Below are 24,666 nucleotides of genomic sequence, written 5' to 3' on the forward strand. Positions count from 1 at the left end.
CGAGCACTATCCGGGATAAATTGAGCAACTCCCAGAAATCATTCCGTTTTGGCGATTCAATAAAGGAAGGGTCTTGGGGGTGGGAAGGACTCGAGAGAATGTCAGGGGTTGGGGGGTTGTTGACGAACGGCCAGAGGGTCTTCTCCGCGTTGCGGCTCCCACGCCTCCATGTGCCTGGTCTTGGCACCATCAACACCTGCAGTGTACATACAATGCGATCTACATTCAAAGTACTGGAGAAACTCTGGCTATAATAGGAATAGGGAGCTATATACACACGCGCCCATTCGGTGTATACACATCAATACATTCACCTAGTAATCAAGTCCTTCATATCACAAAAACAGCCTTCTGAAAATCCAATGAACGACTTTGTACAGCACGTCAAATCAATAGTGCAATCCAATCAAGATCAAAGTGTCATATCCCATCATTATGCAAGTATTCGGTAAAACAAAAGAAAACAGGCCCATTTGTATCGCCCACTCTGGGGACATGAACGCCCTGGCTGAAAACAACATTCCAATAAAAAGAAAAGTGTCGGGTGCACGGAAAGGAAATATGGTGAAAGGGGAAAGGTGGAAGGGGAAGAGGAGGAAATGGGGAAAGAAAAGGAAAGGATAGGATAGGGGGTCAGTGGAGGACGAGAGGGAGTTAGAGATAAGAGATAATGTAAGAGAGAAAAAGGATTAGACCCCAACATCCAAGGCCTGCTGCGCGTAGCGGGACTTGACAAACTCGATACCGCTCGAGAACCCCTGCCAAATACCTGGAACGTAGCTTCGAATCCATGCGCCGATGACCAGGATCAAAAGAGGAATCTGTGACAAAGATTAGTGACTGGAAGGAAATCGAACGGGACGTTCAAGGACTTACCCAAATAAAGTAGAGGTTCCGGTCGTTGCCAAGTCCCTTCATTCTCTGAGCCTGCTGCTCTCGAAGGTGCTTTTGCTGTTCACGAGAGATCACTTTACGGCCAATGCGGATGTCCTTGAGGTCATCCTTGTCATGTTTGGCCGCGGGGGTCTGGGACGAGCTGGCTTGTTCGGTGACCTGGGCTTCGAAATGCTGGTCCAACGCAGCCTCCGTCGCCGCTTGCAGCATGCTCGTTTTCTTCAGTTGCGCCGCTTCTTCCTCGTCCTCCTCTTTACGTGGATAGAGATCCTCGTAAGAGGGTAACTCAGTGGTGCTAGGCGCAGAGTTGCCCGTCAACATATCCCACCAGCCGTCCTTCGCCGACCTCGCGGTCGTTGGCCGGTGTGGGACGAGGTTGGTAATGCGTCGCATCATCGGGTGGGCTTGGTAGTCGGGCAAAGCTGGCATTGGCGGCAAAGCAGGCAGGTTAGGGAATGCATTGGCAACGCTCTGCTGGAATTGGTTGATCTGGGCTTGAAGCTGGTTTCGCCAAGCAACCAGAGCCGCCGGAGGGGAGAACGGTCGTGCATCTCCGTCGGGCCCGGATTGCTCGGGAGGCGAGATCGGAGGGGGCGCATCTTGATGAACGCTGGCTCGTCGAGATACTGTGAAGCTGACAACATCCTCCTCGTCGGTCTCTTCCTCGTCCTCCGAATCGTCGACGGCATTATCGAAGGAGCCTGAAGAAGACTCCCACATGGAATGGAGCGAGGCCGAGCTGCTATGTCTGCGTCGTGACGAACCCAAGGATCCAACACTGCGCGAGCGGTAGTGACGCGCAGGGATTAGAGCAGCCTGGTGCGCCGGCAACGTCGTGGCCAAGTCGGCCGGAGTGAATCCTCGAACGCTACGAGCGTTGACATTAGCGCCGGCCAGTCGCAGTCGGTGAACGATGTGCGCATGGCCGTTCAGAGCCGCCAAATGCATGGGCGTGTTGCCAGTGCTATCCTGCACGTCCGGATTTGCGCCTCTAGCCAGAAGCCCGGCAACAAATCGGGTAAGTCCCAGAGAAGACGCGAAGTGAAGAAGGGTTTGACCAGTTCCGCCGCGGCTGTTGTACTTGGGTGGGCGTGGGTTGTCATCAAGATCAATAAACTCAAGGTAAGTGAGCATCTTCGAGTCTAGGTCACTCAATTTACCCTGCGATTCCAACCCAGGGACTTGGCGCTGATGACCGCCAGAGCTGCCCTGGAAATCCTTCGGCAGATTGAACATGGACTTCGTGTCGCTACCCATGATCTGCTGTGCCGTCTGGAACGCATCTGCTTGGCTTCCAAGTTTCTGTCCAAGGATACCCAGGGCAAGACGGTACATTTGCAACTCGCGGTCATCTACATAGCGGAAGAATTGCTGTTGCTTAGGCATCAGGGGCTGAGCTGGCTGCAGTTGACCGAAAGTAGGATGCTCATGCTTGAAAACGACCGCCACCATTCCGGGGTGAAGCGAGGGCGGAGTTAGGCAATTGAGACATTTATCGCCCCAGAACGTGGTCGTTGTGGCCAACGTATCACCGAAAACAACTTCCATTCCAGGATAGAATCCACTTCCTAAGAGCGTTACTTCCGTCCCTCCCGTGATAGAGCCCTCGGCGGGGACCAGCTTGTGGATGACAGAAGGTAGTCGGTTGCCGGCGTTAGTTATAGGCGGCCACATGGGAGTCGAAGGACTAGGGCCCAATGAAATGTTAAGACTTTGGTCTTGGAATGTGTTGCGAGAAGACACCCCGGGTGTTCCAGGGCGGCTCGGCTGAGCCGAGTTCGGGGCGGACATCAGCTGCTGCTGAATGAAACTATCCAGGCTTTGTTGCGCGGCGGGGTTGAAAAATGGATTATTCTCGCCGCTCCCGGGTGTCGGCGGGCCGTTCGCATATTGATTTGACATGCCATTCGAGGTCACAAAAGGTCGTTCGACGGGGGAGGCAAATGCACGGGGCGCCGAAAACTGCGTGTCGTTACCAAGACCGGATGCATTGGAGACGCCGGCAGAGGGCTGAACGCCCTCAAGCTTGGTCATGGTCAATTCCGACGGGACCCTTCCGGAGTTGCTATGTTTGCGCCGCTTGCTCATCGGTCCCGGGAAATCATTCGGTGATGTCTGGCGGGAAAGGCTTCGAGAGGGCTGCGAGTTGGAGGGGCCAGTGCCGTTGGCCTGGTTTTGTGGCAAGGGAAAAGAGCCACCATTGAGCTGATACTGGGAATTGAACCTTTGCTGCAAGCCTTGGAGATCCGTTGCTGATGGTGACGGTGCCTGCTGGGGCGTCTTCCCTTGGTCAACGCTAGGGCCTGAGGGGAATACACCAACGCCGGGGAGTTGTGTCCCATCTGGCAAAGCAGGCGAAGGACCAGGGGCAGGAGCCGCCGGCGGCGCATGAGTCTTGTGGTCATCGGTGATCATGATGGAATTAGTTATTGCCTGGGCAATAACATTGTCCTTGTAGTCCTTCACCGTAAAGATGACCCTGTACAGAAATATGTCAGTCAAAGAGAAACAGAGAGGAGGGGGGCCTGACGATGACGTACTGGAATCCAAGTTTCTCATTCTGGTGCCTGCAATAGCACGCTATGCGCATAGGCAATTCGACCTGCATGGCACCGGCAGGAATGATCGGCCCTGGGGTGTCACCATATCCCGGCATGGCGTTCTTGGAAGGCTCGGTCCACTCTTTAATCTCATTTGTGTTGAAAACAATGACTCTTTTCTCTTCGTCTTTCTGGAACAATTCGTCTTCTTCTGGCTTTCTCTGCTTCTTTCGGAAAGCCCGCTTCCGCTCACGCTGGATACAGCCAGTGCAGATCTTCACTTCGCCGCCATCCAGTGGCTTTTCGTCTTCCGGCAGGTCACTATATGTTTGAGGGCTCGAACTAGACGCGCGGTAGCGATCCTCGCCTCTCGCTCGAGCGAACGCCTTCCTGAGTTTTGTTTGGTCCTGCATCGCACTGGTACAAACAAGGCTGGTGTGCAATTCGACGACTTCGGCGGACCGTTCGGCGGACGCAGGTGCAAGGAATTTCGGTTTCGAAATCGTATGGCTAGGTAGCCTTACTTTCTTGACGCCGGTGGGCAACGGGAAGAGGGTCAGTCGGATGGGAATTTGAGTTTCCACGCGCGACTTGAGGGACGTCGGATGAACGGTCAACATGTGACGCTGAGGGGATTCCGGTTTGACGGTGCTTGGTGCGGGGGACGGCGCAAAGTTGAGACCGAAATTGAATGTGTTGGGCGTGAAGGTCAAACCATGACTCATCGGAGAACTGCCGTTCATGTTGATTCCTCCAAAGCTTTCCTCTAGAAGTGAGGAGGGAGAGTGGCCGCCCCATTGATTCGACGGTGACTTTCCTTTGACGGGGAATTTGGAGGCCGAAAATGGAGACTGTTCTTTGGTGCCGATGTTGAAGTAAGAAGATCCCGTTGGAAAATTCTTTGACAACAATCAAGGTTAGCGAGGGGGGTTTTGAGTCAGCGCGATTATGGGAAGCCTTACCGGGGATGAAGACTGCCTAGCGGTGATATTAGACGTGCTGCGAAAATGGCCCCTAGAGCCCCTTTGCGACATTGGTTGCGGAGGAGGATCGGTCTTCAACGGACTCGGGCTACTGGCAGCACTTTCGAAATCGAAGGCGGAGTTCATCATGACGTTCTCGGTGGGATCCGGCTCCGCGCCAAATTGGCCATCGATGAGCGACACGGACGGATCGAACGAGAACGTATCATCTTCTTTGACCGGCATCAAATCGGGATTAACCCACTCCTCCGTGGTGTAGCCGAAAGGCATGTTTGGATTCTCGCTGTACACGGCGGACGAGGCGAGCGAGGCGGCTCGAATATGGTTCCGCGGCGACTCTGACGAAGAACTGCGACTGGAATCGTCGGGGGATTCTGCGGGGGAATCTGATTTCACGATGCTAGGCTGCTTCAGCACATCGGCTTCTGGGTATGGTCGCTTCACAGACAACTCTGCCGGCGACAAACACGTCGAGTCTGAGTCGGTGACGGTGCGGGAAGAAGTGGAATGGGCAAAAAGGTCGTCGAAGTCGCGGCCAGCACTCTCGGTCGTCCCGGACAGGCCCGATGGGTCAAGAAAGTCGAGATTGGTGTCCTGGTAGACCGCCTCCATATCGTCGTCGACAACAATCGGGTCCAAGACGGGGAACACGGGCGAAGAGGCAGCCTCAGCCGGTCCCATCCTTGAATGTCCAGAGAAACGCGCAGGACCAAGGGGGGATGAGGAGGCCTACAACGCCAACCAACTTCCTCCTAATGGCGTCCCAGATCCAAACAAATCACCGCGTTCCAACACCGATCGTACAACCAGGACAAAAGACGGTCGGCACAGAATTGGCCGGGTCAGGCGAAAGATGAAGGTCGCTCACGGCGCACAGGTCCAACCTTTCGGACTGACAGCACCCCTCATCGATCGAAATAAATCGCAGCGGAGGTCGGAAGCTCTGACGGATCGACGGATTGAGGGGGAGGGTGAGATTATGCTCTGGGGAAGAGAAGAGTAAGGTAAGGTGGGCGTAAGGGCGGAGACGGGGCGGCGCAGTCGTCCTGGAGAGGGAAAGGGGAGAAGAGGATGGGAAAAACTAGAGCGGCGAGGCGAGGGTCGGAGGCGGTGGGCGCCAAAAGAAAGGACTATTGATTGCGGTGTGGTGAAGCAAAGAATGGTGGGTCGTAGGGAAAAAAAGGTCGACCTGACTCCGTGAGAATGACAGCAGGAGTAGGAGTAGCAGTAGTAGGAGTAGCAGTGGTGACTCCTCTCTCCTCTCGCCTTCTCAGAGAGTCTTAGTGAGTAACTCAAAGAGTCGCAGAGGAAAAGGCCAAAAAAGAGTGCGATAAGCCGGCAGCCTGGAGAAAGGGGCATGGCCACTTACCGTACAGGTACAGTAAGGTAAGTTACATGGCAGGGGTCATCCCGTCTGGCGCTAAGCCTGTCTGGGCAACGGCCACACATGGCGGTTCGGAGGAACTCGGTGCCGAATGCCAATTCGTCCAATGCAGAGCCTATGATTGGGTACTGCCGTGACCTGATGACTCAGGAGGTGGCCCAATCCAGACTAGTGCGGACAGGGCGGCGGTAAGGCTGCGTATCGTTACAGGGCAGGTAAGATCGGTCACGCTGTGGTACGTACCGATGACTAAGATCTTGACGGGCGCTCCTTCGGGTCCTCAACACTTTTCTTCGACTCATCGTCTTCTGGCGTGGAATACGATGGTCACGGACGTCATCCTTTGGTTGCTCTACAACTGTTCACCTGCTGTTCACCGGCAGATGCCAACGGAACTCCGTCGTCATGCTATTACTACCTTATGTAGTACCTAGTACATTCTTCCCAGACGTCCGGGGTTACGCCATCCCGCCTATCGTTGACGCCCGTGCGGGCACGAGTCCGTCCGTCTACCTACGGAGCTGGTAGTCAGTACCCAGGCATCTGGGAGTCTTATTGGGTAGTACGGAGTACGAGGCAGGGGACAAGGCGCTGTAACGTGTTCTCCAGCTAAGTAGTCTGCTGTCGAGTACAGCGTCTGCTGTCCTTCCCGCTTTATCTTCGCCCGGTTTGGAATAATGATAAGCGCCGTACTAGATCTTTGTCTTGGATGGTGATGGACAGTCTGACAGCTTGCATGTACAGTACTCAAAGCGGAGAACAAATTATTGGTCCTTTTCGCCCTATCCTACCTACCTACCTAGTCACCTACAGACCTGACAGGCCTGGCTGCATGCCTTACAGGGCTAGCAACTCCGTCGTCGGCGATCACGTCTCTTTTTCGGTCGATGTCGGAGAGAGATACGAGCGCCGCTTCCTGGTTCGCTCGCTTCCAGAGTCCATAGTGATCGCTGCAGGATTCGTCTGTGATGGTTTGCGTTCGGTGGCTGGGCCGATCTTGGAAGGAGTCGTAGGTAGTTGTTACTCAGTATATTTCGATAGATCCGCTTGCTTCTACTTCGTACTTTGCAGTCGTTCGGTGTCGTCATCGTTGGTAACCATTAACTGATGTTGACATATCAGGTACTGCAAGGACTGACCATCGCCTAGCTGAGAATTCTGGTCTAATTGGAAGTACGTGACCTTTCAATGACTTATTCCGGATAGGGTTTCTGCAGTCCCCCAGCCTCTAGTATATGGGTGGCAGGCCGCTCATAGAAACCCTGATATCAGCTTACGTTTGACAATTAGAAACAGTAGATGAACGACTTCCATAGGTCGAAATCCAGCACATCTTCAGCAGTAAGGTTTAAAACTACAGAGTACGGAGTATCTAACAAAAGATAACATCTACGGCTACATAGTACTGAGTAGTGCCCGGTTCGACCTCACGTCTAGACCAGTGTCGACAAAATCCAGACGATTTCACAGTGTGTCTTGCATTACTGCTGCTGTAGTGCATCTGCACGGAGTCCTAACCAGTAAGGCCATTCAAAAGCAGGGCGGAGAAAGACTCCTAGTTGATCCGTCAATGGGATTTACGAGCACAATCATAGGTAAGTATATTTAAAGCTGGCTGTCCGAATGAGGCTTTAACTATCGGGAAACTATCCCTTCTAAGTGGCTATCTAAAAATATACTTTGATTACTTCTAGAAACTGATCTCTGTGAGACATGGAGCACACGAAGTCAATTTCGGGCCTTCTATCCGGCGCCATAAGTGACATTATTGGCGTTTACATTGATTTCGGGCCCGTCAAAGATACCTTAGAAAGAGTAACACGGGTAGGTGTGCCTCACATCCAGTCACCCACACAGATCCTGATATATGAAAATAAAAATAACTAATAAGGAGGGTCATTTAGTGAGTGGCTGAGTGGCCAATCCAAAGACGCTCCAGAGTCTCTATCTTGGGCACTGGTAGTTGCGGCGTTCGCTCGCGATAATCTTTCGCCCGAAAGGTCTTCTTCATTGGGTCTACACAACTGCGGTGCGGTGTTGTCGGATAAGCATGCCTGGCTTTCCCTGGAAATGACGGCCCCCATCTTACTCAATAATCTCGGAGCCCTGTAATACTTAGAAGATGCAACTTCGGCGTTACGGCAAAGAAGCCTAAACTACGGATAGGGTAAAAATCAGAAGACGACACTGCCCGCCGCGATTTAAGCATAAACCGCGTTGGTACTTGGTAGGACGTCCACAGTGGCACAGTCGTTTCATATGTCGGCGTGTATCCGGAAGCCCTACGAGCAAAAAGCTCGGACTAATCGCAGCGAGACGCCAAGCGGATTCGAACGGACGGGCCTGGGTCAGACATGGCGGCAACGCTAACCGTTGGATGTTTCAGTCTAAGGATGTGATTGACGATAGTTGCAGGCAGCCCGGATCACAGTCCCACTCATAGATTAATTTAATATACGGTGTACACCACATAGGCCAAGTCGCCACCTTGTTGGCGGCTTCTCCTGTCTTAGATAAAGCCGAGCGCTTCGTTAGGGGGCGTGTCAGGCATACGAAAGAGGGGATCCCTTGGCCCTGAGAAATAAATGAAAGCAATCAAGTCAATCAACCAGGATGGCAGCTAATGTCGTCATTCTCGTACCTTTGGACATTTTCAATGGTCATCGACCGGATTAGCAATGAAAGTTAGACGCCCCGGGTAAATAAGCTGGACGCTAATGGGGCCTAAATCGTAGGCAGGCCACCGTTAGATATTATTCCCAGAGAGGGTCTCGATAGGGGCTCCTGCAATTAAACGGTTTAACCCCTAATCTCCATCGACGGGATGGAATCATGGCGCCATGGCTAGGGAGGCAGGGGGAATTTGCCAGGCCCGTCGATGGAGCCCGCTTTATATTGTATCCACGATGCATTTAGCGGTTTCACGGGCAACGATGCCGCAAGAGGGAGCAGACTGACATTATCATGGAGGAAATAGCCTAACTGGCCGCTTTGTTTAGATGAACACCTCGAAGTAAATTACCTCGCTCCTATAGGCAGGCAGTAGTAAAGAAAGAAATACTCCGTAAAGAGTCGTAGCATGGTCAAGTTTGTATACTCCGTAGTCAATGAAAGCAGTCAGGATCGGCATCAGGGCAAGGCAAGGCACGTGGAGCAAATCCGATTTGGCCGAGCGCCCGACTTGCGCTCATCCAGTTTCTAATTTCTCTTTCACGAACAACCAAGAATTTGGCTTCGCTGCTCAAATTTCCGAGTGATTAATTGTTACTGGGACCTATCGTCATCCAGGCGCGAATGAAAGGGTAATTGCTCCGAACCACGAGGAAGAAGTTTTCATGTTGACCCTTGGCAGGCTGGAGAATAGCTCACATGTTGAAACCTAGACTGTCGCAGGCAAGCGCCAGGAACGGGGCTCCACCCCTGACTCGCTATGGTCACAAAGAAACCCTGCTTTAGTGAGCCTTCCGTCTTAGGGCCATGGATGCGGTCTTCGTTCTGGACAGCGCTAGCTCCCAAATAGTCCCCCGTTCCTGGTGGAGTGGACTCGTTCTTCAACGCTGGAACTTACCGGCGCGTCCTTGGACAAGGCCCCGGTGCTTGTCTTTCATCAATCTCAGACTCCGTGGCCTTCACTCGACCAATCTCCACCTATCAGAGGGGCTCCGAACCAGTCAGATCGGAGAAGAGCTGTCAGACAATCTATCAAAGTGCCGCATTAACGCCTGCGACGAACCTTTCATTAATCGTTCGAAGCACACCGTCTTGGTCTGAGCGCCGGCGGGGGGAGTTTAGACGGACAGATGGGCAACAGCCATAATCATATAAAAAGCTGGTCCTTCACGATGCTGAATCGTCTTCTCTTTCTTCTTTCTCATCACCACCGCATTCATTTCTTTCCAGGGTCTCAGAACCTTCCGTTCTCTCATTTTTTCTCTTTTCGGCTTCATTGATTGAAGACCATTCTTTTCGTCATTCTTTATTATCCCACCCATTCGGTCTCTTAACTCGATTACGCTGTGCGTTAATCACTTTCACATACAACATGTCTATCGCTAAGATCGCTGGTGTTGTTCTCGGATCGGCCGCTCTGGTCGCCGGTCACGGTTACGTCTCGGGTGCCGTTGTCGACGGCAAGTACTACGGAGGATACATCGTTACCTCCTACGCCTACACCGACAGCCCCCCCGACACCATCGGATGGTCCACCGAGGCCACCGACCTGGGCTTCGTTGACGGCAGCGACTACTCCAACGCCGACATCATCTGCCACAAGAGCGCTAAACCCGGTGCCATCTCCGCTGAGATCGCTGCCGGTGGCAAGGTCGAGCTGCAGTGGACCGAGTGGCCCGAGTCTCACCACGGCCCCGTCATCACCTACCTGGCCAACTGCAACGGTGACTGCTCTAAGGTCGACAAGACCTCCCTCGAGTTCTTCAAGATCGACGAGAAGGGTCTGGTTGACGGCAGCGAGGCCCCCGGAACCTGGGCCTCCGACGAGCTGATCAGCAACAACAACAGCTGGACCGTCACCGTCCCCGACAGCATTGCTGCCGGCAACTACGTTCTCCGTCACGAAATCATCGGTCTCCACTCCGCCGGCAACAAGGATGGCGCCCAGAACTACCCCCAGTGCTTCAACCTGAAGGTCACCGGTGGTGGCAGCGACAAGCCCGAGGGCACCCTTGGTACCAAGCTCTACACCGACTCCGACCCCGGCATCCTCGTCAGCATCTACTCCAGCCTTGACTCCTACGAGATCCCCGGTCCCGCTCTGTACTCTGGCGCCTCTTCCGGCTCCGGCTCCGGCTCCAGCGGCTCTGCCAGCTCCAGCGCTGCTCCCTCTGCCACTGCCGCTCCCTCTACCACCAAGGCTGCCGCCGGTGGTGCCCAGACCAGCACTGCTACTGCTTACCAGACCTCGACCGCTGTCGCCAGCGTGACCGTCACCGGCACCCCTGCCCAGCAGACCAAGGTCCAGGAAGCCGCTACCACCGCCGCCGCTGCCACCTCCACCGGCAGCTCTGACTCCACCGCCCCTGCTCCCTCCGGCACCAGCAGCGGCAGCCTGACCGAGTACTTCAACTCGCTCTCTGCCGACCAGTTCCTCAGCCTCCTCAGCGAGACCTTCTCGTGGCTGGTCACCGACAAGAAGCACGCTCGTGACACTTCTGCTTAAATCAATCGATAGGTCACAGGAAACCGGGTTTTGAACCGAATCGACGTTCTTTTCCTACAATCTTCAACCTGAAGGGTTGGACCTACTTTCTACCTTTTAAATAATGGATCCGAGATCATTACGTGTGTAACTAGAAAAATTCATTTTTGGAACTTCAAGCCTCCATTTTGTTTCTTCTCTAAACTCTGAAAAGTAGTATATTATATGGCAAATATCTTGAGTAGAATGCATGGAGTAAGAGGACGAAGCGAAATGACGGGAGGCGGGGAAATGCGGCCGATTGTTGTTGCGGCGCCTTTCTGAGTCGAGCATTGCATTACTTTCTCCCTTCTCAAGTTCTCAACCCTTCTACTCTCACCAAGACTCCTCGGTTCACGGGTGCCGGATCACCTGTGTCTTGCTGTACAGTTCGCTTCCTACACTCTTGTCTATCCTTGATCCACTGCCATCCTTCGCCATGTTCAAGAAGAAGCCCACGGTTTGCTACCCCTCCCCCGCACTGCTTCTCCGACGGAAAACAGAGAAAGAAAAAGGGTTTGCTCAACAACAAGAGCTAACACCGTCCGTCATAGATCAAAAACCTTTCTCCTCTGCGATCTTCCGACCGTCGGAAAATTGCCGACCAGATCATCAGCGATTACAAGATCGAGGTTCCCTCCAATACGTCGACTGAAGACGCGAGCGCATCGAACCCCGCCGCGCCCAATCTCACCACCATCCGAAATGCGCTTCTACCCGATAATTCGTTGTCAGCGCGCTTCACGACGACAGCGGGGCCTCAGCTGAAAGCGGTGCAAGGCACCGTGTACGTCGGCTCACATGGGGGCAGCGAGGAACGAATTCTGTGGTTCAGGCTGGACCACGGCCCCGGTGCCGACGGACGCCTGTACCCCACCGTCTATACCCTGTGGAATAACCCCAACATCGTTCCACTGGTGCATACTCCGGACTTCGTGATGCAGAAGCTGCGGGGGGGTGCGGACTTGATGACGCCGGGTCTGGCGAATGAACCGCCATTCCCTGAGCGTGCAGTCAAGGGAGCGGTGGTTGCGGTGGCGGGTCTGGACCGACATACAGTGCCATTGTTCGTTGGGATCTGCGAGATTGATATCTCGGCTCTTGGAGAAGTCCAGGGCACAAAGGGACATGCGGTACGGGGCTTGCATTGGGAAGGAGATGAGTTGTGGGCGTGGAGTTCATCTTCCCGGCCGGGACAACCGTCTCCGGAGTATATCGAGGGCTGGGACGAGGATCTGGAGAGTGAGGAGGAGGGTGCTGAGGAGATTCAGGAGGGTGTCGATGATATGAAGTTGGCTGAGAAAGACGCCAGCGAAACTGAGGGCCAAGAAGAGCCTCTAGGTGAAACTCCTGAGGATCAGCCCGAGGCAGAAGAAGCAGCTCCGGTGGGAAAGGAGCCTTCTATGAAAGGTAATCTCAACATGCAATTTTCGTTAGTACTCTGCAGCTGCTGACTATGCGCAGAGATCGACGAGGCCTTTGAAAAGGCATTCCTCTATTCCCTACACAAGCTCAAGCAGGACAATCCCTCATCCCCAAACCACGGTCTTTCCCTTCCTGTCCAACCTTCCGCTCTCATCTCGAATATGATTACGCCGTATCTTCCCATATACACGGCACAGCAGGCGCAATTCTACCTCATCAAAAAGACGAGCTGGAAGAACGTCAAGAAGTTCATCAAGTATCTGGACAAGCAGCGATTGGTTAAGTCCAAGGACCGCAATGGCCAAGAGACCGTTATATTGGATGTGGACTTCAATGACCGCCGCGTGGAGCAGTTTGTTCCCTACAAACTTCCCAACAAGGATGCCCTCGAGAGCGCTGGAAAGACTGGCGCCGGTGGAAACAAGAAAACGGTGGCGAATGATGGAGGAGACCCTGCCGTCGGTCAGACGCTCAACGTTCAAGCGCTCTACCGGCCAACGCCCAAGCTCATACCGACCATCTTCGCACCGCTATCCACCTCCGATCCCAGGAACTTCTACAAGTACCCCGACGTCTCCAACGCACTGGACCAATACCTTCAAGCCCAGAGCCCCCCAATCGTCAGCAAGGAGAACCGCCGCATTATCAATCTTAACCCCTTCCTCGCCAACACCATCTTCACATCCTCATCCGCCGAAGACAAGAGCACCATTGCCCGCGGCAAGACCACTCGTGACGGTCTCCTGAAGCGAATTGTGGAAGATAACAGCCTGATGACCAGGCATTATGTGATCCTCCGAACCGGGCAGACGCTGGCGGACGTGAAGCCCCGACCCGGGACAGCCCCCAAAGCCAACGTGATTCTTGAGCGCCGAACGGGCTCGAAGACCGTCACCAAGGTTTCCAACCTGGAGGTGTTCGGGATCATCCCTGGCTTGCTGGCCGAGGAACTGCAGAAGAAGTGTGCCAGCAGCACCAGCGTGACCCAGGCGAACGGCGCGCCCAAGGGGGTCATGGAGGTTCTCATACAGGGTGACCAGCGACGTGCATTGGAGACGGCACTATTACGACGGGGATTGAAGGCGCAATGGATTGACACGGTGGATAAGACTAAGAAGAAGAAATGAACTTGATGCTGTAGAGTCATCGGCACCTATCGGCTTTAGATATCCCGAGTTGGTTTAGGAATATTTACAATTTCTGCTCATTTCAGTAAGCTAATCCTGATGAACATCACTGTATAGAGAGTAATCCAAGCATATTCTCATCGATCGGTCTCTATATCTCTTGGATCAAATAGAATGATCACCATCGACCACTTTACCCGATCTCTCCAAAGGATTGGACTCGGAGACACCCCGATTTCTTCCCCTCCGCAAATACTCCGCAATACTAAATAAATCCTTCTCCATCTCCCCTCATCGATTGACTCACTCTCAATCTACAACCATCCATTGTTTATAATCCTCCATACACCTTCATACATCTCTATACACCTCATCTTAAAGCCACAGCAAACCAGAAAAATAAAAATGCCTGTCTACCACATCGGTCCGTCCCTTCCCCTCCGTCCTCTCTCTCTCCCTCCCCTCCACCCACCTACCAAACCCACATAATCATACCAAACTAACCCAAAACCACCGAATAGTCCTCTTCCGCCTCAAACAAGGCGTCACCCCCTCTCAACTAGAAAACTGGTCCCGCGTCTCGCAAGCCATGGTCGGCAAGATCCCAGGCCTCGTGTCCCTGAAGACGAACCAGCCACTGCCCATCTCCGTGCCTCGCGCCAAGGGCTTCGATATGGGTCTTGTGGCGGTTTTGGAAACACCGGCTCATGTTGAGGGGTATGCGGTGCATCCGGCGCATTTGGAGTACGTGTTTCCTTTTGTCTTTTCTCTCTGGTTACCCCCTCGTGCTGGTTTCTGGTTTGGTTGTTGGGTTGGGGCTAATTGGTTGAATCGTGATGGGTAGGGTTCATAAGTTGAGGGAGGAGTTGTGTGAGGATACGTTGGCTTATGATTTGGAGTTTTGATTTTGTTTGGGTTGGTTGGTGTATAGGATGGAGGTGGATAGAAGATGTAAAGGGTAAGGAGACATCGTCTTAGCAATGACTTTTGGTCTAGCAAATGAAGTAAAAAATTCAATAGATGACACAGGTTTTTTTGAAAACGCCATTTCAAATTCCAGCAAAAGATTCCTTTTTCTTTGAGATCGCAAGCAATCAAACCATGCTTTACATTCATTCCCTTCTTTCTCTTCCTTTTCCATTCATGGGCGAGAAAGTGAGGGTCTGGTCCGTCGAAGGGGGAAATACGATAATAGAATCACAGCAAAAAGTAGGAGAGAAAAGAAATGTATCTGGATATCATTACTCCTTCGCGTCAACCTTCTTGGCAGGGTGATCGCCGTTCGCGGACTCTTCCTCGCGACCACGCTTCTGGCCCGACTCGGTCGAGGTGCTCTGGATCACGGGGACACCACTAATTTTTACATGTTAGTATGCATCATTGAGAAAGAGAATATGCACTGAGAGACAGTGAGGGCCAGATCTTACCGAGAATCCTTCTGAACCTCCTTGCGCTCACCGAAGCCCTTCTTCTGGTCCTCGGAGCGACGCTCACGCCAGTCACGCTTGTCATCGCCACCGCCACCGCGACCCCGGCCACGACCACCACGGAATCCACCGCGCCCACGGCCACGGCCGTTGCTGGGCTTGATGCGGCCGGCCTCGATGTCGCGGACCTTCTCCTCGCAGTACTCCTTCTTGCTCTTAATCAACAGATCCTGGCCCTTCCACTGGGGCTTGGGGTCCAGGGCCAGGAAGGCCCTCTGCTTGTCCTCGTTCTCGAACTCGACGAAGACGCTGCCCTTGAAGGTCTTGTCATGCGCACGACGCAGACGGATGGCGTTCGTAGGGCCGTAGGGCGCGAAGAACGATTCGATCTCGAGCTGGGTGGTGGGGCCCTCCTCACCGAAGCCCTTGACGTAGATGCTGCGGTCCATGGCCTTGTCCTCGAACACCTTGACGACGCTGGGGTCGTGCGAGTCCTTCACCGACTCGGGCAGAGGGGTCTTCCGACGCACGGCGGTGTCCTTGTCGGTCAGCTCCAGGGTCTCGGACGTCTTGAGGGCCTCGACGATGGCGCTGAAGGGCTGGAAGCGGCGCATGCGCTTGAACGAGTGCAGGAGCTCCAGGGGCACGGCGTGGTTGCTGCTGCCGCCGACCTTGCCGAGCAGGAACTTGTCCATGGGCAGGTTGGAGTCGGAGAAGTAGAATTCGACCTGCTTGCGGATCTCGACGGGGTCGTCCGTGATCTGCTGCGAGCTGGGGTCGAACTTGGCGTTGTTGCGACGGTTGTTAAACCGGTCGTTGCGGCCCCTGTTGTTGTTTTTACGCGAATCGCGCTCCTGCGTCTTGTTTTCCTTCTTCTCTGTAGCCTCCGCCGACTCCTCGCCCAGCTTTGCGGCCGCGGCGACAATGCGAGCCTCCTCGGCATCCTCTGTAGGGGCCTGCTCCTCCTTCTTCTCGGTACCGTTGGCGGGGGCCTCGCCGTCGCCCTTCAGCTCAGCAAGAACGTTCTGGACATCCTGCGTCGCCTCGGCGTTGACGGTCTTCTGTTCGTCGGACATTATGTATGTGTGTGGCGGGTGACTCAAAGTCAAAGGATTAGGGAAGAGGTGAGTGAGATGATAAGGGGAATAGAATAAGATTGAAACACTAGAGTTTTCGAAAAGCGTTAACAAATGTGACTCATAATAGATCAGTTGTAAGCAAGCAACTGCGACGCGAGGACGAAAACAAGGTAAATGAATGCAAGCAACCGACGTAAAATTGTCGCAGGAAGCAAGCTTGCTCTACACGCGACTCACGGCCAATGCGGCCGCGCCTTCAAAGTGCGAGGATGGGGGAAGCGGGAGAACGCTGAGGAAATGCATACCTAAGGTGAGGAAGAGATGAATGGGGATAAGACACCTGCGAGCAAATGTCGTTCTTTTATTCCTCAGGAGCAGCAAGAGGGGAAAACAATTCAAAGAAAATTAATTCATGCGCGGCGGGGGAAATTTTCTTTTTCGATGCGGAGCTGCGGCCACGCTCGACACCTGAGGCAGTCAGGCAGATGCTGCTTAGGTAAGGGTCTGCCGCGTTGGGTTTAGCACGTCCCGTGTCTGCTCTCTCGTACTGTACACCGTAAACATCTCTTTCTCTGATCTTCAGCCGGTGTAGTATGGAGTAGATTTATCCACCATTGTACTGTCACTAGAGGACCTTCCGAATACTGGACCTTTTCAAGGAGAGCGGATGCTTCGCACCACTGCCACTGCTTCGACCGATCTTGAAACCGGCGGGGATATCCAAGCTTATGCTGTGCTTTAAAGAAACGGTATCCAACCACCGAGGGCTGCAATGTAAATTGAGTACCTTGGGTCTGAGTAACATTTCTAGCTCGCGAACTAAAGAAAGTTTATTTCTTTAAAATATTTCAGATCTGCCATTCCAGTCATTCCTATCTGATACCAGCCTTGCTCTTGTCCTTTGGTCATGTGGAGGGAGTATCTCTGTTAAGCTAGCACAAGTACCTATCTATATCTCCAACTTTTATCAAGCTGTTTCGGACTCCAGAGTCGATGATGGGCGAGCTAATCAATGCTACCTCCATTTTTCAATCAGGTCTCCGAAATCAATGTTGCGTAGACTTCGTTCTTTCCTGCGACTAGGTCCTTTCAACACTCGGTGCAACCAAACAGGATCCAGTATAACAGCGCATCGAAACTGATCTTGTCGATCAGGTTGATTGGGTTGTGTCTTCAGATCAGTCTTGACCCCTAGATATCTGGATAGATACAATTCGGATAGGAATCGAAATTTAGTTGGGTTTGATGTCTGCGTTGCCAGGAATACCCTACCGCCAGGGTTCATCTCGCGGATCCAACAAAAACAAAAGATATCGTGACTGTGAATTCTGCATTCCCTCACTCTGTCCTTCACCGGCACAGATTATTCCGGTGTCTGCTCGGGTGCGCCTCGCTCTGCTGCCCGGCAACACAGGGTACCTGCCTCTTTTGGGCCCGACCAACTGCCTTCTGGCTACTATGGCCCGTCCAAAAGGTCGCCCATTGTCTCCATCGCGTGGCTGGACCTGGCCTGTGTCTCGACTATGTCAAATATAGGTCTTATGTCTTAGTTTGCATCGGTCTCACGTCGTATAGCATACTGTGGATTCTCGGTGTCCGAAGTGAAAGGAGCTCTGATTCGAGTCAACAGGCTTTCAGGTATGTCTAGCCATGTCGTCGTCTATGCGCATCCAGGGTTCAGGAACTGACACACATTCTTTGAAGCACTGAATCATCTCCAAAAGGTTATCTGGTTCCTAAAATGACTACACTTGGGTTGTCCCTCCTACACAAGACTCCTGGGAAATAGCTAGCGAGTGTCCCAAATATCGGTCTGCCACCTATCGCATTTCGGTCAAGTGCTTTGTCTCGTCGTCGCTCGATCTTCGCGTATCGCCTTTCTTCTATATATTATATCTGTTCCACGCGGAATTATTTCGTTGGCCGTTATATTACAACCGCCATTTCACGAGACTGTCACGATGGCAGAACCATGGAGAACTCATGATGTAAGTTAGGCTTGGACCCACTCAGTCAATTGTCTGACGTTTCTAGATTGTATACTTATCGGTGGTTACGCCGGTGCTATTAGCCGCAGCCTTTGAGTTGGTACTTTTGCTTGCTGCGTTCTTATACTGCCTCGTCAAGGTTTATCAGAAAGCGGATCGCTGGAGCAGCCAGGTTCTTGCCGTTAGTATGATGGTTCTCATACTGTTGTTCAGGTAAGGCAAGCAAGGACCGAGAAGAAATTACCCAGAAATGAATGCGATGCTGATTGTAGTTTCGTCAAGGGGCATATTCCTGCCGGTTCTCCTCTTTACGATCCCCTTTCCACGGCAGGTTTCGCGGCATTGGCCTCCTAGCCTAGTCCCTCTCGTCCAATGGTTTGCCCTTGGGGCTTTCACGGTGTTGCTTGCTGTACCCTGGTCTGTTTGCGTTGGCAGGCTGATCATAACAACATCCTCGCGGCGGCCGGAGAAGATAAAGCAGGCTTTTGCCAACCACACCGCGCCTAAGGTTGTCATCGTCATGCCAGTATATCAGGAGCCTCCTTCGGAATTGATCAAAACCATTGATTCGGTGGTCAACAGTGAGTATCCAAAATGCCGTATCCATTTGTTTGTTTCATATGACGGAGTCTCCATGGACGAATCCTACCTCCAGGTCATCCACCATCTCGGGGTTCCGATAGCATTGGAGAGCTACCCGCAGAGTATCGATGTGACCTACAAGGGCGTTAAAATTACGATATCTCGCTTCAGGCATGGGGGCAAGCGACACTGTCAACAACAGACATTCAAACTTGTCGACAAGATGTACTTCGAATACAGCCAGCGGCATGATGATCTGTTTATGTTGTTAATTGATTCCGATTGCTTCCTGGACAAACGTTGTTTGCAGAACTTTGTGTACGACATGGAGCTCAAGCCGGGGCGCAAGCGCAAAATGCTAGCAATGACGGGCATCATCACATCGACCACGGAGAAAAACAAGCTGTTGACTTTGCTGCAAGACCTAGAGTACATCCATGGACAGTTTTTTGAACGGTCCGTGGAGTCGGGCTGCGGCGCCGTAACCTGTCTCCCCGGCGCACTGACAATCCTTCGATTCTCTGCGTTCCGCAAGATGTCCAAGTACTACTTTGCCGATAAAGCCGAGCGATGCGAGGATCTTTTCGATTATGGGAAGTGTTACTTGGGAGAAGATCGCTGGCTCACCCACCTCTTTATGATCGGCGCCAAAGAGCGCTACCAAATCCAGTTGTGCACGACTGCATTTTGTAAGACAACCGCAGTCCAAACATTCTCCGCTCTGATGAAGCAGCGACGACGATGGTTTCTCGGCTACATTACCAATGAAGTCTGTTTGTTGACCGACATCAGGCTGTGGAAGCGCTATCCTTTCTTGTGTCTCATCCGCTTCGTGAACGATATGATGCGTACAACCACGTTGCTCTTCCTCGTTCAAACAATATCCCTCATCCTGACATCGGGCCGACTTCACGGCTTACCTGTCATCATCATAAGCGTATCTTTGGTTCTCAACTATTCGCTCATGTTCTATCTGGCGATCAAACTGAGACGATTGAAGGCATTGCTCTATTTGCTCATGTTTATCCTCATGCCCCTGTTCAATTGGCTGTTCCTGGTGTACGGCATATTCACGTCGGGACAGCGTACCTGGGGAGGCCCCAGGGCCGACGCCGCCAAAGCCGATAAATACACGACTCCTGAGGAGGCAGTTGAGAGAGCCATGGCCCAAGGCGACGAGCTAAACGTAGTGGTCGACACCTTCCGGCGCAGTACTGAGAAGAAAACAGTGCCCCTTCACCCTTCGGAGAATCTCAGAGGACGATTTTCTGCTTCTCCGCGGCCAGGCAGTTATCCCATTACCGTTGTAGATGGCACCGGGATCCCTCTGGCTAATGCGATGACACCCCTTCCCAGTGTACCACGGATAGGTGTGCACCCAGACGGTTCTTCCGAGTCGGTATTCACGTCAGACTCGGATTCAAACTCCATGTCCCTACCACTCCCCGTGGAGGGCACCAGGGTGCTTCCCCAGAGCTCGATCGCAAGTCACCATACGGGCAGCGCAGACGAAACAAGTCTACAAGCCAGTGAATGCCGCGAAAGATCCCAATTGGGTCACCGGAGCGCTCATGAGCATTCTCTGTCTATATATTCCACTCGAGAACCGACGGATGGGACTCCTGGCACTGCGCCCACGCCACAAGAACCCGGGCATCCGCCCACCTCCAGTGTCGCGACTAGACTGTCGCAAATTTTGCAGCGGCCTCGGCCGGGACGTCGAGCAAACAAACCGACGCAGACCCAGATGCCAAGGGATCCGGAGCACATGGTCTAACACCACATGAGCAGGCCTTCAGGAAGGATTTGGAGGCTGCCACGTAACCAGACATCCCACTGCGTTGACAGGCCGAAACCTCGAATTATAGTCGGGATCGACAGGGTATGTCAGGTCAAGGTGGATCGATCATGGTTTATTTTCCCGCCGTGCTTCGCGATCATCCTCCCTTGTCTCTGTGAAAGAGTGTTGTGTTGTTGTTATCTCATTCATCCATTCTTGTTATTACCTTGGAACAGGTTGGTATATTTTGTTCTGGTTTTTCCCCTAAGCGGGGCCATGATAGTGGGACTTTTTTTTTTCTTTCTTAGTGGGGAAACAGGGGGAAAGGAAGACGGGTCTACCCCAAGACTGATGTAATTAGCAGTTTTCATAGCTTAGGAATTAGGAAATGGGAATGGTCGAGTGACTCGAGAACGGTTAGAACGCAGCAGGGGGATTGTACGGAGTGCTTCGTAGGCATCGCCGGGGCCATGGCATTAGGTAACAGGGCTGGAGCCCGGCGCGTCAGGCACCCAATGGGAGCAAGCGACGAGTTCAAATTCGTAAAAATCTGATGCTATCGATAAGCTGGCCTGAGGTTTTCCAACCCCGCCAAGGCGGTGAGACACTTTCTGCAGGGTCCACTGACCGGGCGGTGAACGACGGGAAGAATCCAGCAGCAGCCAGAAGGTTCTATCCATTCGTTGCAGTGCTACTTCTACTCTGCAAGAAATAAGAATCCTGCTTGCAAAAGAAAAACTCCATTGCGCATTTAAACCGTAACAATTCTGATCATCTTGATCTTTCCGAGTGATACCCTCACATCACGTTCACCCCCTCCAAACGTACAACTGTCGTGGTCCGGAGTATTGACACGTCGGGCCCTACTGAGCCACAACCGATTCGATCACCGCCCGATAGATTAGTGGCGTTTGGCCTGCTTGCAAATTATTCTCCCCTCCTTCTTCCGCCGCCGCTCGCTCTTTTCCTGGACTCGGGAACCTGCCCAACCTATTTTTTTTCCTTCCGTCTTTTCTTTTCTTGATACCATCTTCCTCCCTCCTCCCCTTCCTTACTACTTACCGCATTTCCTCCCCCTCCCTCCCCCTCCTACTCTCTCTCCTTCATATCACAGAAATCTTCACAGACAATGAGTGTTGTCGGAATAGATTTCGGTGCTCAGAGCACCAAGATTGGTGTTGCCCGCAACAAGGGTATCGATATTGTGCGTATCACTTCGTTCTTACTAGGTTTCCTCAACGTTCCACCGTTGGGCCTCTTTTTTTTTAGCATTCCCCCATGAATAGCAGCGCTGACTTCTCTTTGTCTTTTTTTTTTGGCTTAGATTACCAATGAGGTTTCGAACAGATCGACTCCGTATGTCCTTTCCTTCCCCTCCCCCACTTCTCCGTCATCTGCCAGATTCACAGACTGGGTGTGACACTTGGTGGAATAGATGAAGAAATAAAAAGAATCAAAGCTGACTGACATCCCCTGCAGTTCCCTTGTCGGGTTCAATGCCCGCAGCCGAGCCCTCGGTGAGGCCGCGAAGACGCAAGAGACTTCCAACCTCAAGAACACGGTCGGCAACATTAAGCGCTTGATTGGCCGCGCCTTCAACGACCCCGACGTTCAGCTCGAGCAGGAGTACAACACCGCTACCATCTGTGATGTCAATGGCCAGGCCGGTGTTGAGGTGAACTACCTTGGAAAGAAGGAGAAGTTCTCTGCCACTCAGCTCGTGGCCATGTACCTGACCAAGATCCGCGACACCGCCGCCAAGGAGCTGAAGCTCCCTGTCTCCGATGTCACCATCAGTGTGCCCGCTTGGTTCACTGATGTCCAGCGCCGGGCCATGCTTGATGCCGCTGAGATCGCCGGTCTCAAGGCCCTGCGCCTGGTGAACGACACGACGGCTACCGCCCTCGGATACGGTATCACCAAGCTAGATCTGCCCGGCCCCGAGGAGAAGCCCCGCCGCGTCATGTTCGTCGACATCGGTCACAGTGACTACACCGCTTCGATCGTCGAGTTCCGCAAGGGTGAGCTCAACGTCAAGTCGACCGCCTACGACCGTCACTTCGGTGGTCGTAACTTCGACCGCGCTCTGACCGAGCACTTCGCCGATGAGTTCAAGGAGAAGTTCAAGATCGACGTCCGCACTCACCCCAAGGCCTGGTCCCGTACCCTCGCCACCGCCGAGAAGATGAAGAAGGTCCTGTCGGCCAACCCCGCTGCTCCCATGAGCATCGAGTCCCTGATGGAGGACGTTGACGTCCGTGCCATCGTCAAGCGTGAGGAGCTGGAGGTCATGATCAAGCCCCTCCTTGACCGGGTCACGGTTCCTATTGAGGAGGCCCTCGCCGAGGCCAAGCTCAAGGTCGAGGACATCGACCACATCGAGATGGTCGGTGGCTGCACTCGTGTCCCCGCCATCAAGGACGCCATCGCCAAGTTCTTCGGCAAGCCTCTTTCCTTCACCCTCAACCAGGATGAGGCCATCGCCCGTGGTTGCGCTTTTAGCTGTGCCATCCTCTCCCCCGTTTTCCGTGTTCGTGACTTCTCCGTGCACGACATTGTGAACTACCCCATCGAGTTCACCTGGGAGCAGTCGGCAGACATTCCCGACGAGGACACCAGCCTAACCGTCTTCAACCGTGGCAACGTCATGCCTTCCACCAAGATCCTCACTTTCTACCGTAAGCAGCCCTTCGACCTCGAGGCTCGCTACGCCAAGCCCGAGATGCTGCCCGGCAAGATCAACCCTTGGGTTGGCCGTTTCTCCGTCAAGGGCGTCAAGGCCGATGCCAACGACGACTTCATGATCTGCAAGCTCAAGGCCAGACTCAACCTGCACGGTATCCTGAACGTCGAGTCCGGATACTATGTTGAAGATATGGAAGTCGAGGAGCCCGTTCCCGAGGAGGGCAAGGGTGATGTAAGTTAATCTTCTTCTTGGCGATCTCTCTCCCAAACAATTTGGCTGACTCTTTCCATCAGGCTATGGACACCGATGCTCCCAACGGCGAGGAGCAGCCCAAGAAGACCCGCAAGGTCAAGAAGCAGGTTCGCAAGGGCGACCTGCCTATCTCCACCGGAAGCTCTTCCATCGACCAGTCCGTCCGGGAGGCCTGGACTGAGCGGGAGAACTCCATGTACATGGAGGACAAGCTGATCGCCGAGACGGACGAGAAGAAGAACGAGCTCGAGGCCACCATCTATGAGCTGCGCGACAAGCTCGACGGAGTGTACTCTGAGTTCGCCAGCGACGAGGAGAAGGACAAGCTGCGCTCTAAGCTCACCGACCTCGAGGTAAGATAATTTCTTGTCCATAGCGGAGACCAGGATCATTGTACTAATCAAGTTATCTGCAGGATTGGCTGTACGAGGAGGGTGAGGACACCACCAAGTCCGTGTACGTTGCCAAGCTCGACGAGATCCGCTTCATCTCGGGTCCCATCGTCCAGCGCTACCGGGAGAAGGCCGATGCCGAGCGCGAGGCCGCCTTGAAGGCTCAGGAGGAGGCCGCTGCCAAGAAGCGCGCCGAGCAGGAGGCCCAGCGCAAGGCTGAGGAAGAGGCCAAGAAGGCCGAGGAGGCCTCGAAGAAGCCTGAGGAGGCTGACGCCGACATGAAGGATGCTCCCGCTAGCGGCGATGCCACTCCCTCTGGTGAGACCGAGGGGAAGCAGTAAACGAGTCTTCTTCTTCCCTTCCGTGATCACTAGATCTCGTTTCTTTCCTTTTCTCGTTTTTGTTCTTTTGACATGGAGGACGACGACTTGCATATGCAGCTGGATGACAATGGCCATGAACAATATCAAATTACGTTAAACAGCCTGATGTTTTCTTTTCATTTTTTTTTTTTTTTTTTCACTTATTCACTTATTTCCTTACCTTTCTTGCGTTTCTTTCCCCCTTTTTCTGTGGCCACGATGTGGCAATGCGATGTAGACGAAATGATCCCGGGTTTCTCATTTAATATTTCTGGCGTCTGGATGTACTTTGATTGACAAGGTCCCTTTCCTTCACACCGAACATCCGTCATCAGCATCGTTCGAGAGACCAACAAACCGCCAGGACGCAAGCGGAACGATCGAACGGGGGGAGAGAGACCTGTATGAACGACTTCGAAAGACTTAGATATGACATGCGGATAGACTGGCGAAACAAAAAGTACCTGGAAGTGAATATAAGGCGCGATATTTTTGTTTCATAACGTATCCCTGTGGGAGTAAGGATTTGTTTTGTAAACCGTAAATATCATTATGAGTCGTGGCAACTTGG

At 53.1% G+C, this 24,666-nt stretch overlaps 7 protein-coding genes across 7 annotated transcripts; 5 read left to right on the forward strand and 2 right to left on the reverse strand.

Moving 5' to 3' along the window:
* Positions 1-689: 689 nt before the first annotated feature.
* SPT23 (putative membrane-tethered transcription factor (SPT23)) lies at positions 690-5,098 on the reverse strand (the record flags this gene model as incomplete). The annotated part of the gene is made up of 4 exons (XM_046085554.1): positions 690-821; positions 877-3,373; positions 3,435-4,333; positions 4,397-5,098. 4 exons carry the CDS (start codon positions 5,096-5,098, stop codon positions 690-692), a joined length of 4,230 nt encoding a protein of 1,409 aa, XP_045941517.1.
* A 3,669-nt stretch (positions 5,099-8,767) lies between these two features.
* Positions 8,768-11,137, forward strand: LDX57_003900 (lytic polysaccharide monooxygenase auxiliary activity family 9 protein). The gene has a single exon (XM_046085555.1). The coding sequence runs from the start codon at positions 9,844-9,846 to the stop codon at positions 10,975-10,977; it is 1,134 nt and encodes a 377-aa protein (XP_045941518.1). The 5' UTR covers positions 8,768-9,843; the 3' UTR covers positions 10,978-11,137.
* A 297-nt stretch (positions 11,138-11,434) lies between these two features.
* Positions 11,435-13,547, forward strand: LDX57_003901 (putative RNA binding protein Ligatin/Tma64; the record flags this gene model as incomplete). Its single annotated transcript, XM_046085556.1, has 3 exons — positions 11,435-11,455; positions 11,550-12,405; positions 12,460-13,547. The coding sequence occupies 3 exons, from the start codon at positions 11,435-11,437 to the stop codon at positions 13,545-13,547; spliced, it is 1,965 nt and encodes a 654-aa protein (XP_045941519.1).
* A 405-nt stretch (positions 13,548-13,952) lies between these two features.
* Positions 13,953-14,452, forward strand: LDX57_003902 (uncharacterized protein; the record flags this gene model as incomplete). The annotated part of the gene is made up of 3 exons (XM_046085557.1): positions 13,953-13,971; positions 14,069-14,291; positions 14,392-14,452. 3 exons carry the CDS (start codon positions 13,953-13,955, stop codon positions 14,450-14,452), a joined length of 303 nt encoding a protein of 100 aa, XP_045941520.1.
* A 336-nt stretch (positions 14,453-14,788) lies between these two features.
* On the reverse strand, positions 14,789-16,050 carry LDX57_003903 (tRNA maturation protein LHP1; the record flags this gene model as incomplete). The annotated part of the gene is made up of 2 exons (XM_046085558.1): positions 14,789-14,900; positions 14,975-16,050. 2 exons carry the CDS (start codon positions 16,048-16,050, stop codon positions 14,789-14,791), a joined length of 1,188 nt encoding a protein of 395 aa, XP_045941521.1.
* Positions 16,051-17,947: 1,897 nt separating this feature from the next.
* On the forward strand, positions 17,948-20,808 carry chsD (chitin synthase D). Its single transcript, XM_046085559.1, has one exon. It carries the CDS (start codon positions 18,292-18,294, stop codon positions 20,398-20,400), a length of 2,109 nt encoding a protein of 702 aa, XP_045941522.1. The 5' UTR covers positions 17,948-18,291; the 3' UTR covers positions 20,401-20,808.
* A 724-nt stretch (positions 20,809-21,532) lies between these two features.
* hsp88 (Hsp70 chaperone Hsp88) lies at positions 21,533-24,361 on the forward strand (the record flags this gene model as incomplete). Its single annotated transcript, XM_046085560.1, has 4 exons — positions 21,533-21,651; positions 21,883-23,320; positions 23,383-23,694; positions 23,757-24,361. The coding sequence occupies 4 exons, from the start codon at positions 21,533-21,535 to the stop codon at positions 24,072-24,074; spliced, it is 2,187 nt and encodes a 728-aa protein (XP_045941523.1). The 3' UTR covers positions 24,075-24,361.
* Between the last annotated feature and the right edge of the window lie 305 nt (positions 24,362-24,666).

The sequence above is a fragment of the Aspergillus melleus genome (genome assembly GCF_016097325.1).
Source record: "Aspergillus melleus strain CBS 546.65 chromosome Unknown contig2, whole genome shotgun sequence".
NCBI lineage: Eukaryota > Fungi > Ascomycota > Eurotiomycetes > Eurotiales > Aspergillaceae > Aspergillus > Aspergillus melleus.